The 13,144-nt window shown below is 33.8% G+C and overlaps 1 protein-coding gene across 2 annotated transcripts; it reads left to right on the top strand.

Annotated features, from left to right (window-relative positions):
- The first annotated feature begins 1,354 nt into the window (after positions 1–1,354).
- LOC114091707 (dol-P-Glc:Glc(2)Man(9)GlcNAc(2)-PP-Dol alpha-1,2-glucosyltransferase) lies at positions 1,355–12,054 on the top strand. Of its 2 annotated transcripts, none has more exons than XM_027934215.3 (3): positions 1,355–1,618; positions 2,757–2,954; positions 5,232–12,054. In XM_027934215.3, exons 1-3 carry the CDS (start codon positions 1,436–1,438, stop codon positions 6,285–6,287), a joined length of 1,437 nt encoding a protein of 478 aa, XP_027790016.2. In that variant the 5' UTR covers positions 1,355–1,435; the 3' UTR covers positions 6,288–12,054. The 2 variants fall into 2 exon arrangements, with proteins under 2 accessions (XP_027790016.2, XP_071466081.1); XM_071609980.1 differs by having other exon boundaries at positions 1,588–1,592.
- The last annotated feature ends 1,090 nt before the right edge of the window (positions 12,055–13,144 follow it).

Raw genomic sequence — 13,144 nt, 5'->3', positions numbered from 1 at the left:
GCCAATTGCTTGTAGATAATAACTTCTCGAAGTCTTAAGATGATTTGGAGATGATCTCAAATAGGTAAGTACAGTCCATACTCAATAATAAAATGGGAGATAATGGGGAAAACAGCTAAGCATCATCTCAAATTAGGATAAGGTGAAGAAATCTACCTAACATGATTTTATTCCAATGATTTCCTCTTATTATTGAGAAATAGTAGAGAATGAAGAGGGAGCCCATGAGTTTCATTTGAGAAACTTCCTTTAAATTGAGAGAGACTCAGAGAAAGAACTGAACTGAGAACCCTGCGGTTTACAATCCTAAACGAATCATGACTATTTTCTGCTGTATTTCTGCCAAAGGCAACTTGACTGAGGTTAATGAAAAGATCATTATTTTTCTTTCTGCAAAACATGGCCAACAATGCTCATGGCAAAACTGCAAAACATAATTTATCTTTAGTGTTCTTTATAACTTCTCTTTCTCCTGCCCTCAATACCCAACCCCAGACTACAGGAATTGTGTAGTCTACATAACATAGAAAAGTGTGTAACTTTATGTAACTAATATGTGAATAAAATTTTGAGACTACAAAATCAGTGGTGCATAGTACCACCTGTTAAATGCTCATGATTATGTTTTAGTAGGAAAACCTAATACATAACAACCAAATTTACATGCATAGGCAATCCTTCCTTATCGAAAACATCCCAAATTCTAAAATAATTAATTACCCCCAACTTGCACAGCATACTGAGATCCGGACATCAGAATTCAGTCTTAATATAAATTTAAGTAAATCCTCGGAAAGTCTACCTTTTGAAAGTGTTCTCTTTTAACCCAAAATATCCTCTAACTGGTGAATTTATTGGCAGTCAGGGATTTCATGTCCTACCAGTTATAAAATATCAGTCTTTGAACCCACAATAAACGCTCCCCTTCCGGTCTCAAAAGATGACGCAAGAGAAATGTCTTAGAATTGAATTGTTTAGTAATAATAATCCCTGAAAAGAGAGAACAGAAATAACTGGAAAAGGAAATGCAAATGTTTAAGTTTGGAAATTGGAAACGTGGGGAAATGACGCCACCTTCTGGTGAGAAATGGGAACCAACAACAACAAAAAAACCCCCAGCAGGTTAAGGATCTGATTTCTTTTCAAACCATCAAACAGCGCAACTCCAGTGGATCTTTAGAACCGCCCTCCCCGGAGGCTCTCACCACTCCTGGCGCCTCAGGCAGTATGATTGACAGGGCAACAGTCGGGTCCGTTACATAAATTCGTCACTCCGGAAACAGTGACCGGATCCTTCCGGCCCGCGCTCTCCCAGCATCCTTTGCCTTCCGGCTGTGCTCAGTCCTGTCCGGCCAGTCCCGCCTTGCGCGCCCGTTTCGAGCCGGAGTTTCAAGCTCGGCTTTCCAGGCTCTGAGTGGGTCCTCGGGCAGTGGCAATGGGGGCAGGAATGGCGCAGCTAGAGGGTTACTATTTCTCAGCTGCCTTGAGCTGTACCTTTTTAGTGTCATGCCTACTCTTCTCTGCCTTCAGCCGGGCGCTGCGAGAGCCCTACATGGACGAGATCTTCCACTTGCCGCAGGCGCAGCGCTACTGTGAGGGCCATTTCTCCCTCTCGCAGGTGGGGTCCACAACCTGTCTCTACCCTAGGACAGGCCAGGGAGGGCCCGGCGTTCCCATCGCTGACTTCTCCTTCCCATCCTTTATCCTTGGCTCTCTCCCTTGCACCTTCCCAGCCTCCAAACGTAAAAGGAGCTGGGCAATCTTTTGTTCCTGTGTCAGAGCTTCGTGATGTTTGTTAAAATGAATGAATAAAAAGCTTATCTGTCTCTCAAGAAGGAATGGTTTGGGAGAGTGACTAATGGGGAACCGAGCTAGTGCTCCTCCTCTTAGCAACTGACTATCCCAGTTTGTCTTCCCCAGTTCCAAGATTAGAGAGGTGTTGGGGTGTGCCTTGAACCTGTCAGAAAACTTCACGTTAGCATCAGTGAAACACCTCACTCAGTATTTCGGAGGAAGGATGGGTGATCTTCAGCCACAAAAATAAAGTGATAGTTTACACTAATTTTCTGGGCATTTTAGAAACCTTTTGTTAGCTGGATAAACTGCATCCAGTCAGGTTATATCATTTTAAAATGTATGTTTGACTACACAAATGTATAAATATAAATACCAAAGCATATTCCTCCTCTTCTGGTGATACATTATGCGTTCTGGTTAAAGTATGTTGGGAAAAAATCTGATTTTCAATCTTGATGCTGTTATTAACCTTAGAAAATTTTCTGGATTTCAGGCTACTCATCTGCAAAATGGCATCAATAATAGTATCTAATGTAGGGTATGCAACAAGATTAAATAAGATTTAGCACAGTTTTTGGAACTGATACATGTTAGCTATCATAGAGCCTGTGGACCAATCTCTCTAAACCCTTCTTTCTCTCTAAACCCATCAGAGTTTGAACTAAATTTTACAAGCTGTGAAATGAGAGCCTTTGCAATTTAGACACCAAAATACAGGTATTCTAGAGAGCAATTCTTGGAAATTAGAAACAAATTTTAATTTATTACAAACAGGTGCAGAGGTAAAAAAAAAATTATTTTCTCAAAGTAGACATCTAATCTACTAGGATTTTTTTTTAACCATGTCAAAATAACTTCTCAAATGTCATGATCATTAAAACTGGATCTTAACATATCTGTGCCTGTCTTTTCAGTATTAGTTCTTGATTTTGCTTCACTGTTGGCATTTCATTTTTAAGTGGGATCCCATGATTACTACATTACCTGGCTTATACCTGGTGTCTGTTGGAGTGGTCAAACCTGCCAGTTGGATTTTTGGATGGTCTGAACATATTGTCTGCTCCATTGGAATGCTCAGATTTGTTAATCTTCTCTTCAGTGTTGGCAACTTCTATTTACTATATTTGCTTTTCCGAAAGCTACAACCCAGAAACAAGGTATGTTTTAACATAATTTATTACAGGTATGTTTTAACATAATTTATTTCTGTGTAGTCAGGTTCACATTTATGTCATGAATTAGTTTTATGAAATTTGGAGAAATATGTTTTTAACACTGGAATTTATATATGTTTGTGACAATTAATGGAAATCTTGCACCCCCATTTTAGAAGATATTTAAGTAAGGCAGTCTTTCTTTGCAGAACTTATATCTTCTTTAGGGAAAATAGACTTTGCTTTAGGAGTTATGAGGCAATTTAAGATCGCAAGTCCTGGAAGTTGGTTTCTTGGGTTTCAATTCTATCCCTACTACTACTACTTGCATTACTTTGGGAAGATTACCTTTCATGACTCTGTGCCTTCAACTGTTAAATAAGTACTAATAAATCTACCTCATAGAAGTGTTATGAAGAGTAGAGGATTAATAAATAGGTGGTGCTTCGGCTAGTGCCTGATATAAAGATTCAGTAATTGAAAGAGGTAATTTCAGTAGTATCAGTTATGAGAGGCAGGTAGGCATGAGAATGAGGATACAGAGAAGGAGCCGAGGAACACTTACTACTTCCTTACTGGGAGGCGTGTGTGTGGCCTTGGATAAGGCTGCACAGAGAAGGTAGCACCAGAGCTAAATCGTGATGAACAGATACTGCTGAAGAGGGGAATAATCCTGGCAGACATAGCATAAAGTAAAGGTATGAAGGCATTGAACAATGAAATGCAGAGAATTACTGTTTGAAACTATAGAATTATCAACCACAAGGATATAAAGCTAGAGATGCAGGTAGGACTGAAGTCAAGAAAGTCCTTATATGCCATGGAGAGGATTTTGAACTTTATATAGGAGGTGATGAAGAGACCTTAATTTTATTCTATTTTTCAAATGCTTTTATTAGTGCATTACAGTTATTAATAATGGTTGGGTTCATTTTGACATAATGAAAATATGCATGAAATTTAATTTACTCCATTTCAATCCCTACTGCTTCCTCTTTTCCATCCTTCCCTCTGTTCCTTTTCCTATACTCTACTGGTCTTCCTTCTGTTTATTAATTTTTTTTCTTATTGGTGCTTTATAGATAAACATAAAGTTGGAATTCACTATAGTATATTTATACATGTACATAGTATAATGTTGTCAGATTCATTTCTCATTTCCTCCTCTTTCCCATCCCTCATCCTCCTCTTCTACCTCATTCTACTCCACTGATCTCCCTCTAACCTCATGAGACACCTCCCTTTTAGTTAGTTTGTTCTAGTTTCTGCACATGAGAAGAAACATTTGATCCTTGATTTTCTGAATCTGGCTTATTTCACTTAACATGACATTCTCCAGTTCCATCCATTTACTTGCAGATACCACAATTTCATTCTTTATGGCTGAATAAAACTCCTCTGTGTATATGTACCACATGTTTTTTTTTTTTAATTCATCAACACCTGGGTTTGTTCCATAACTTGGTTGTTGTGAATTGCCCTGCTATAAACAATGATGTGCCTGTATCACTGTAGGATGCTGATTTTAGTACTTTTGTATAAATGTTGAGTGGTGGGATAGCTGGGTCATGTGGTGGTTCTATTCCTATTCTTGTGAGGAATGAGAGACCTTAAATTTAATCAAAGGAATGGCATGGACTGATTTGGTGAGTTAGATTAAATGAAGGATACAATTTAAGGAGATAAAAATACTTAAATTTTGAAGTCATGTCAGAAAGGCCCAAAGAAGATGTTTAATTTTAGACTAGGCCTACTATTTTCACAAAAATCCTTCATGAAAAAGTAAGATCATTGGTCAAATAATATAGATGCTATATGCCCTTTTACATTTTGTCTAATGTAAGGTTTTAAAAGGCTGTCCTTCAAGAGAGTTGGTGATGATGGCAAGTTGAATGCTTATGGAAGGTAGTAAGAATTAAGCTCAGGGGGTTGAAGCTATCTGCATGGTGTCCTCTTCATCTCTATGCTCCACAGAGTTTAGTTTGGTGTCTTGCGCCAAAAACTCCTCAACTATTTGTTGAATCATTCAAGTCATTTTAAGCCATAGGAGCTTTGGCACATGTTTTAGTGGCTTCCAAGCTAATAATTATAACTAAAAAGTACCAAATATTCTTATAAACTTATATAGTAACTTTGCAAAGCTCAAAATTAGATTAATATTAACTCCTAAATAAAATTGGAGTGGGGCTTTGTTATTGTTTTTTTAATAAATATCTTCGTTAATTCAGAAATAGCATAATTGCTTTGTGAAAATAATTTTTCATGTTTTTCCCCCCAAAGGCTGCCTCAAGTATCCAGAGAATCTTATCAACGTTAACACTAGCAGTGTTTCCAATACTGTATTTTTTTAACTTCCTTTATTATACAGAAGCAGGATCCATGTTTTTTACTCTTTTTGCCTATTTGATGTGTCTTTATGGAAATCATAAAACTTCCGCCTTGCTTGGGTTTTGTGGCTTCATGTTTCGTCAAACAAATATCATCTGGGCTGTCTTCTGCGCAGGACATGTCATTGCACAGAAATTAACTGAAGCCTGGAAAACTGAGCTGCAAAAGAAGAAGGAAGAGCGGCTTCCCCCTATCAAAGGACCATTTTCAGAATTCAGGAAAATTCTTCAGTTTCTTTTGGTGTATTCCATGTCCTTTAAGAACTTGAGTATGCTTTTCCTTCTAACTTGGCCCTATATCCTTCTGGGGTTTGCATTTTGTGCTTTTGTAGCAGTTAATGGTGGAATTGTTATTGGTGATCGGAGTAGTCATGAAGCCTGTTTTCATTTTCCTCAACTGTTCTATTTTTTCTCTTTTACCCTCTTTTTTTCTTTTCCTCATCTACTATCTCCTACTAAAATTAAGGCTTTTCTTTACTTAGTTTGGAAACGTAGAATTCGGTTTTGTTTGATTACCTTAGCCTCCATATTTTTAGTTTGGAAATTCACTTATGTTCATAAATACTTGCTAGCAGACAATAGACATTATACTTTCTATGTGTGGAAAAGAGTTTTTCAAAGATATGAAATTATGAAATATTTGTTAGTTCCAGTCTATGTATTTGCTGGTTGGAGTATAGCTGACTCATTGAAATCAAAATCAGTTTTCTGGAATTTAATGTTTTTCATATGCTTGTTCACTTCTACAGTTCCTCAAAAACTGCTAGAATTTCGTTACTTTATTTTACCGTATGTTATTTATAGGCTTAACATACCTCTACCACCCACATCCAGACTTGTTTGTGAACTGGGTTGCTATGTAATTGTTAATTTCCTAACTTTTTATATTTTTCTGAGTAAGACTTTTCAGTGGCCAAATAGTCAGGACATTCAAAGGTTTATGTGGTAAAATCAGAGATATTTTGACCTTTAAAAGTAGATGTAATATATAGACTGTCTCCACAATGAATAATTGATATGTGGGAATTATAGAATTTGTTTTAGGCATAATGGTAATTCTCAGATCACATCAGTTTTTTTCTTATTACATACTTTTTTTTTATTACATATATACATTGTATGCAACAAATATAAGGAAGTTAAGTATAAACAACTGAAAAGCTTAAGACCTGCTTCAGAAGCCAATAATGGAAAGATAAAATTGTTTACAATTATCTCTTTGATACTGCCAGCACTCAAAAGCTTGGAAACTTTTTGTACATACAAGCTTAAGAAAATTGGGTATGCTTCACAGCAGTGGAACTAATTTATAATTCTTTTCAGAAATTATTTGAAAAATATTTACAAATGATCAGTCAATATTCCTGATTGAAAAGTTGTTTACTCTTTCAATAATTATAATTTTAATCATAAATTAGAATAGATTTATGGATAGCAATTTAAAAGAGAAGGTCATGGTAATCCAGGATTCAGTGTATTATTTTTTATTTAAAATCTAGAAATTATGAAGCTTTTTCACTAATTCCTAATATGAAATGTATAAAGGCCAAAGATAAATTGTGTTGATTATAATACCTTTTAAAGAGACTTTTTTTCTGAAATACATTGTTGTATTAGTTTCCTAGGACTACTGTAACAAATGACCACAAACTTAGTGGTTTACTTTTTTTCCCCACATTTAGAAAGACCTGTATCTGAACTCAAAATGTCAGCAGGGTCAGTTCCTTCTGGAGGTGCTGAGGAATTATCCATTCCATGCCTCTCTCCTGAAAAGAAGATAATATCTCACAAGATTTTTAGGAGATGATATATGTGCTTAGATCTTATAAATAAAATTTTGTCCTGAGAGGTTAAAAAAAAAGTGACTTCTGAGATATAAATGTAAATCAAATTGTTATTTGATTCCCTTATCTCCCCCCCCCCCAAAAAATAGAACTGAAAGTTATGAAATCATTTGATGTACCTATTTTGTAAATTAGGTAACACCTGCTGGGTAATATTTTGTGAGTGTGTTAGTGTTTGCATTCTCTGTTTACTATTTTTCATTCATTCCTTGGGTTGTCATTTTACTACAGGTAAGTATTTGGGCATGTTAATTTTGACATGGAAAGCTGAAACTGTGTATAGAAGTCATCTCTCAACCAAATTTTAACATTTTTAAATATTTTTTAAAAATAGCCGTAAGTGTGGACAAATTACTTTCTCCTCAGTGTTGAATAAAGCTTTTTCCTGTTTAAAATAATTAGAATATTTAGAAAACATCTCATCTTGCAAATATGAAAATGAGTGCAGGTAAAAATAACAACAAAAGTCTTGAGAAAAAAATACAAAGCATTCTTTTATTGTACCTCTATTCAGTACTTAGAAAGTAGAATGACTCAATTATAACAGTGATTGTATGAAAATATATTTTACCCAGATTTTTTTTGGCAGGCTGAATATTGAGTTTAGGGATGATAGGCAAGCAGTATACCACTGAGCTATGTCTCCAGCCCTTTTAATTTTAAGAGTCCTGCTAATTTTGCACAGGCTAGCCTTGAACTTGTAGTCCTCCTCTATCAGCCTTCCAAGTAACTGGGATTACAGGTGTATGCACCACACCCAGCCAGAATATTTTTAGTCAGATAAGAAAGCATAATCAAAGAAATTATGCTTTCATGAATTTATTATAATAGAGAACTAAATCCAGGAAACCAAAGTTGGAAAAAAAAAAAAAAAAGAGTGTAATTTAGGAAATTCAGCTTTGTTGTCTGATAGTGCAAGGCTTGTGTTTAGGAACATTTCTGAGGAAAAACTTTCCACTCAGATCTGGTCTGGGGACCATTTCACCCCATTTAATTGAAGAAGACTGGAGAGATCACCATTCGAATTAATTTTTAAGTGTTGAGTCACTTATGTGTTAAATTTGGAGAAATTTTACATTGAGAAGGAAACACATTAATCTTCCTCGTTTTCTATAACATAAAATACAGTACTTGGTAATTTAGAAAAGAATATTGTGAATTAAAAGGAGCTGCTTATTTTTTTCTAATTATTTTAAAACAGGATGTCTATCAGTATTCTTGAGTTAAAGATAAACGTTTTGGTTTAAATTTTCTTGGACCCTTAGAAGATGGTTATTTACTATTGAATTTTCCACAGAGTGAAATAGATTAAATAAATATGTGAAAGATACACAAGCTCAATTTAACAGATCACCAAACTCATCCCTGTGAAGTCTTTCCACCTGAAAAGATTGAGAAGTCCAGTCATTCCTAAAACGATCCTTGCTTTTACAAACATTCTAAATTATGTTTGTGTTTTGAACTTTTAAAAGGATTATCAAATACTACTTTTGTAGTGGATTTAAAAAATTAGAATTTTTTTGAATTTCATAATTAAAAAGTGATTATGAAAAACACATACTTCCTTACTAGATAACCTTACAATCATTGTTAGTAGTCTGTGAGTAGGATTATTTTAAAGAGTATCATGAAAAGTTCTAGTCCATTGTTTTCAACTTCAGAATAATTTTGATCAAGTTCTACCTTATGTGAAATTCTAGTATGGAATATTATCTTTAGATAGTATTAGTTAGGTTTTAGTGTGCTGTGTGTTTACTACCACATGTGTCATGTGTTTTCTCTTAATGGATACCCAGAAATTTTTTATAACTGTATCTGTGTGTTTAAATTATTTGGAAATACAGTGTTCCTTACTTTAAAATAGCATATTCTCCTAGCAAGAGAAATTATTTTTGCTCTCTGGGCCATGTTTCCTTAGATTCATTTCTGGAATATGCTTAGTCTGTCATAAAATTCCACAATGTAAATAACTTAATGTAATTTATTTCTAATAATTAAATAATATGTTATTTCCAGTTTGAACTAAATTGCTGCGCAGTTTGACATTATTTTCTTCATAATCAAAGAGAAAAGGGATTCAAAAATTTTATTTATGCACTTAAATAGTGGACAGTTATAACCAGTTTTCAATAAATTATGTATTCAGATAAAAAAATTCATGGTGGTGCATGCTCGTAATCCAATAACTGGAGAGACTGAGACAGGAATATCTCAAGTTCAAAGCCAGCCTCAGCCACTTAGTGAGACCATCTCAAAATAAAAAATAAAAATTGGCTGGGGCTGTTGCTCACTGGTAAAGTGCATCTGGGTTTAATCCCCAGTACCAAAAACAAAGAAAAAGAAAGAAATTACTATATATTAGGTAGAGAGCATTATTATCTTAAAACAATTAGAATCACATTAAATAGTAAAACCAGATTGTAATGTAAAGATGAAAAAAAAACTTTTAAATGGAAATTTAAATATAAATTAGGAGCCATGGACTTATAGGAAGAATGTTTAACATGGGAGTTTTGGGAATTAGTGTTTGCTTATGACTCTATAATCAATAAGGCAAGATGTTTGGTCCTCATTTCAAATGAGGATAATTGTCCTAACTAAGGTGTGTCTGGTATGGGCCTAATTTCGAAAAGGATTTATCCCCTGCCATTCATAAAAATCATAAACATATCATATGATAAATATTAGCTAAATGTACACTGAACATTTTAGTATAGAATGAAGCAAATAGCACAGAAAAACTATAATGTATAATCACAATTAATTTGAGGAAATAAATTGCATTTCATGACAAAAGCATTCCAGACCCATTTTCTGCCTAATTTTTTGGTCTATTGCTAAGTGTTTGCTGTGTTGTTTAGTGCTTAAACATGTATCTACTTGTAAATATGTTATATGTTGTCTTTATATCAGGATATGATATCAAGGTTATTGCTGTTTAAAATACAAGCAGTTCAATCATTAAACTATTATAATTTTGATGGTTTGTAAGACTTTAAAGGGAAAAGAAATTTCAACCAGTTACAAATATTTTATGTTATTTCAGGTTCTATTTTACTATTCTAGGAATAACTTATCTTTCATTTAGAGTGCTTTACATATTTAAATGTTGATGACACATTTCCAATATAGTAAAAAAAGTTGAAAAATTATAATAAAGTGAATAGGTTGTGAAAAAATTTTTCAACACATTTATAAATTCAACACAAAATTCTTTTAAGATTTGATTATTATTTCTAGGGTGAGAAATTTTGTCACAGTAAAGTAATCCAATAATGTCTTCATATTATGCTTTTTAAAAGATGAGCTTTTGATGAATTTAATAATTTCATTCAGAGTTTCATTTCATTCATAGCACAGTTCATCACCAGCAAGCCAAAAGAAATGTCTTTTTACAACAAGAACAATATTAAAACATTATACTGTTTCTGCATACTGGAGTGTGATCAGTTCATTGAGCAATGTATGTGTGCTTATGGCACATACAAGATGAGGAAAAAGGGAAAGAAATTGCCATCTTTTGAGTACCTGTAATATTGGCTGATTTACCAATATTGTCCCATTTGATCCTACTCATATGTCTGTGCAGTAGATACTGAATTTTGCTGGATTGTTGAAGAAGTTAAAGGTCAAATATATCTGGTGACTTGCCACAAGACCACTCTTGTCTCTAAATGAACATAGATGATCTGATTCACAAACTGAGGTTTTGACTGCTATTTTGTGAATGTTTTTCATTAAGTAGGCTGAGTGCTTGCCTTGCATGTGTGTGTCACCGTGTTCGATTCTCAGCACCACACATAAACAAATGAATAAAATAAAAGTCCATCAACAACCAAATATATATATATATATATATATGAAGTAGGATATGGAGAGTGGAGATAGTCTTTACTGTGCACAAGCCAGGCCATTCATGGCACATTATTTTTTTGTGTGTTGGATCGTAATCATTCTTAAAAATGTTAGAAACTGTTTAAAGTATGAACAAATGATGAGGATTAATAATTTTGTTGTAAGATAAATGAAAGAATGGGATGATTAACTTGGAATAACAGATTCTGTAACTTAAGCTCTTACAATATTTGAAGAACAATTATTTGAGTGAATTGAAATTATTCTGTTATGTAAAGTGTAAATGTAGGGCCAATAGTTACATTTCAGTTAATGAAAAACAAATTTTCTAATTGCTTAGTCTCTACAAGGGACTGGACCCCCTCAAAAAAATGTTTCCTATTGACTGGTGGTAAAATTTCTATTTATCAGATTTAGGAAAATCAGATAGCATGTAGATAGAGTAAAATATATTTAAAGATGTCTTACAACCTTGTAAATTCATAAGTCTGTTACAACTAATATTTTTGCATTAATTGGTAAGTCATAGTCAGATATTTCTGGTGATTTGCATGCTGTCTTTGGTATTTTAAATTTCTGAACAAAACTACTTTTAACTGTTAACCCTGTTTTAGAAACAAATTTTAGATGCCCAATCTTCTAAAAGATATTATAGTTAGAATATTTCGGTGAGCTTGTAGTATTTATTTTACATATGTTTTAATTCCTCTTGTGTCAATGGAAATAGTGTATTTCTACTTAAAAAGGTTTATCCCCTAGTGAAAAATAGGGCAAGTGCTATGTATAATAAAAGTGTTTAGTTCAGTGTTCACTAGGTGGTGATATTGTGCTGTATATTCAAGTGTTGTAATTAAACTTTTGTTATTCTGAATTAAGCTTTTTATAGTTTTGTATTGTTTTGAACCACAAAGATATATATTATCCATGCCTATTTATTATTGCTGTTATTGAAAGTGTTTCCTGAGTTGTATGAAGCCAAGGTAAATGTAAAAAAAAAATAAAAATGTTGCATTTTTTTTATTTTTTAATCATATATTAGATTCTTTTACATAATCTGACTTTCCATATGACATTGTTTACTTCATAAAGCATCTTCATCTGAGGACCTTTCCCCATAAACAAGTAGTGATACGACAGATTTGAAAACTGATATAATATTGTATTGGCCACTGTTTTTAGTGCTTTAAAACTGATTTTATCTCATTTAATATTCATAATAATCCTGTGGGATAGAATGGTTGTTAATACATGAGGAAACTTAGCAGAGAAAGGTTGTTTGCCCAACATTATAGAATAATTGACAGGTAGGATTCATGACGAGACAACCTGACCAGAATCAATGTTAATAACTACTCAATTTGGGAGAGAAGGGCACAAAGGCATTTACCTTCAAATTTGTGGCATCTTTCAAGTTTTCATGGAGAACCTACTTTTCTATACCAGAAAATGAGGCTAACACTAATTTGGAGGTTTTCCAGAGGCTGACAGTCTTCCATCTGCCATGGTATCTTCCATTTTTGTTTTTGTCATAATGCCTCAAGTTGGTATGAGTGTATACATATGAATTTAATGGCAAAAAGGAAAAAAATCAGGGCTGAAGTATTCAGTCATATGAATTTACATTGAAATAAAACCTTTCTTACAAATCAAGGAGGAGCACAGTTATTTAACAATTAGTATTTAGTTTCTCAGAAAACTCTTAATTTGGAAGCAAGTTCTTGGTTAAACATGATAAGCTTTGGGTTTTTAAAAATTCTTTCTGGAAGAACTTCATCTTTTAGCTTAAACAATATGTGAATATCTGATCTTGGGGCTGGGGATGTGGCTCAAGCGGTGGCGCACTCGCCTGGCATGCGTGCGGCCCGGGTTCGATCCTCAGCTCCACATACAAACAAAGATGTTGTGTCTGCTGAAAACTAAAAATAAATAAATTCTCTCTCTCTCTCTCTCTCTCTCTCTCTCTCTCTCTCTCTTTTAAAAAAATATCTGTTCTAGATACATTTTTAGATGTTTTACCTTTTGTTAGTACTATATTCTAAAATTGAGATGTGTATTTGACTTATAAAATTATATTGTGAGTTCATGTCATTTAAAACTGCTTTTGAGT

Source organism: Marmota flaviventris, chromosome 3 (genome assembly GCF_047511675.1).
Source record: "Marmota flaviventris isolate mMarFla1 chromosome 3, mMarFla1.hap1, whole genome shotgun sequence".
NCBI lineage: Eukaryota > Metazoa > Chordata > Mammalia > Rodentia > Sciuridae > Marmota > Marmota flaviventris.
Note: the sequence above shows the minus strand (reverse complement) of the source record. Positions and strands in the feature narration are given on the sequence as shown.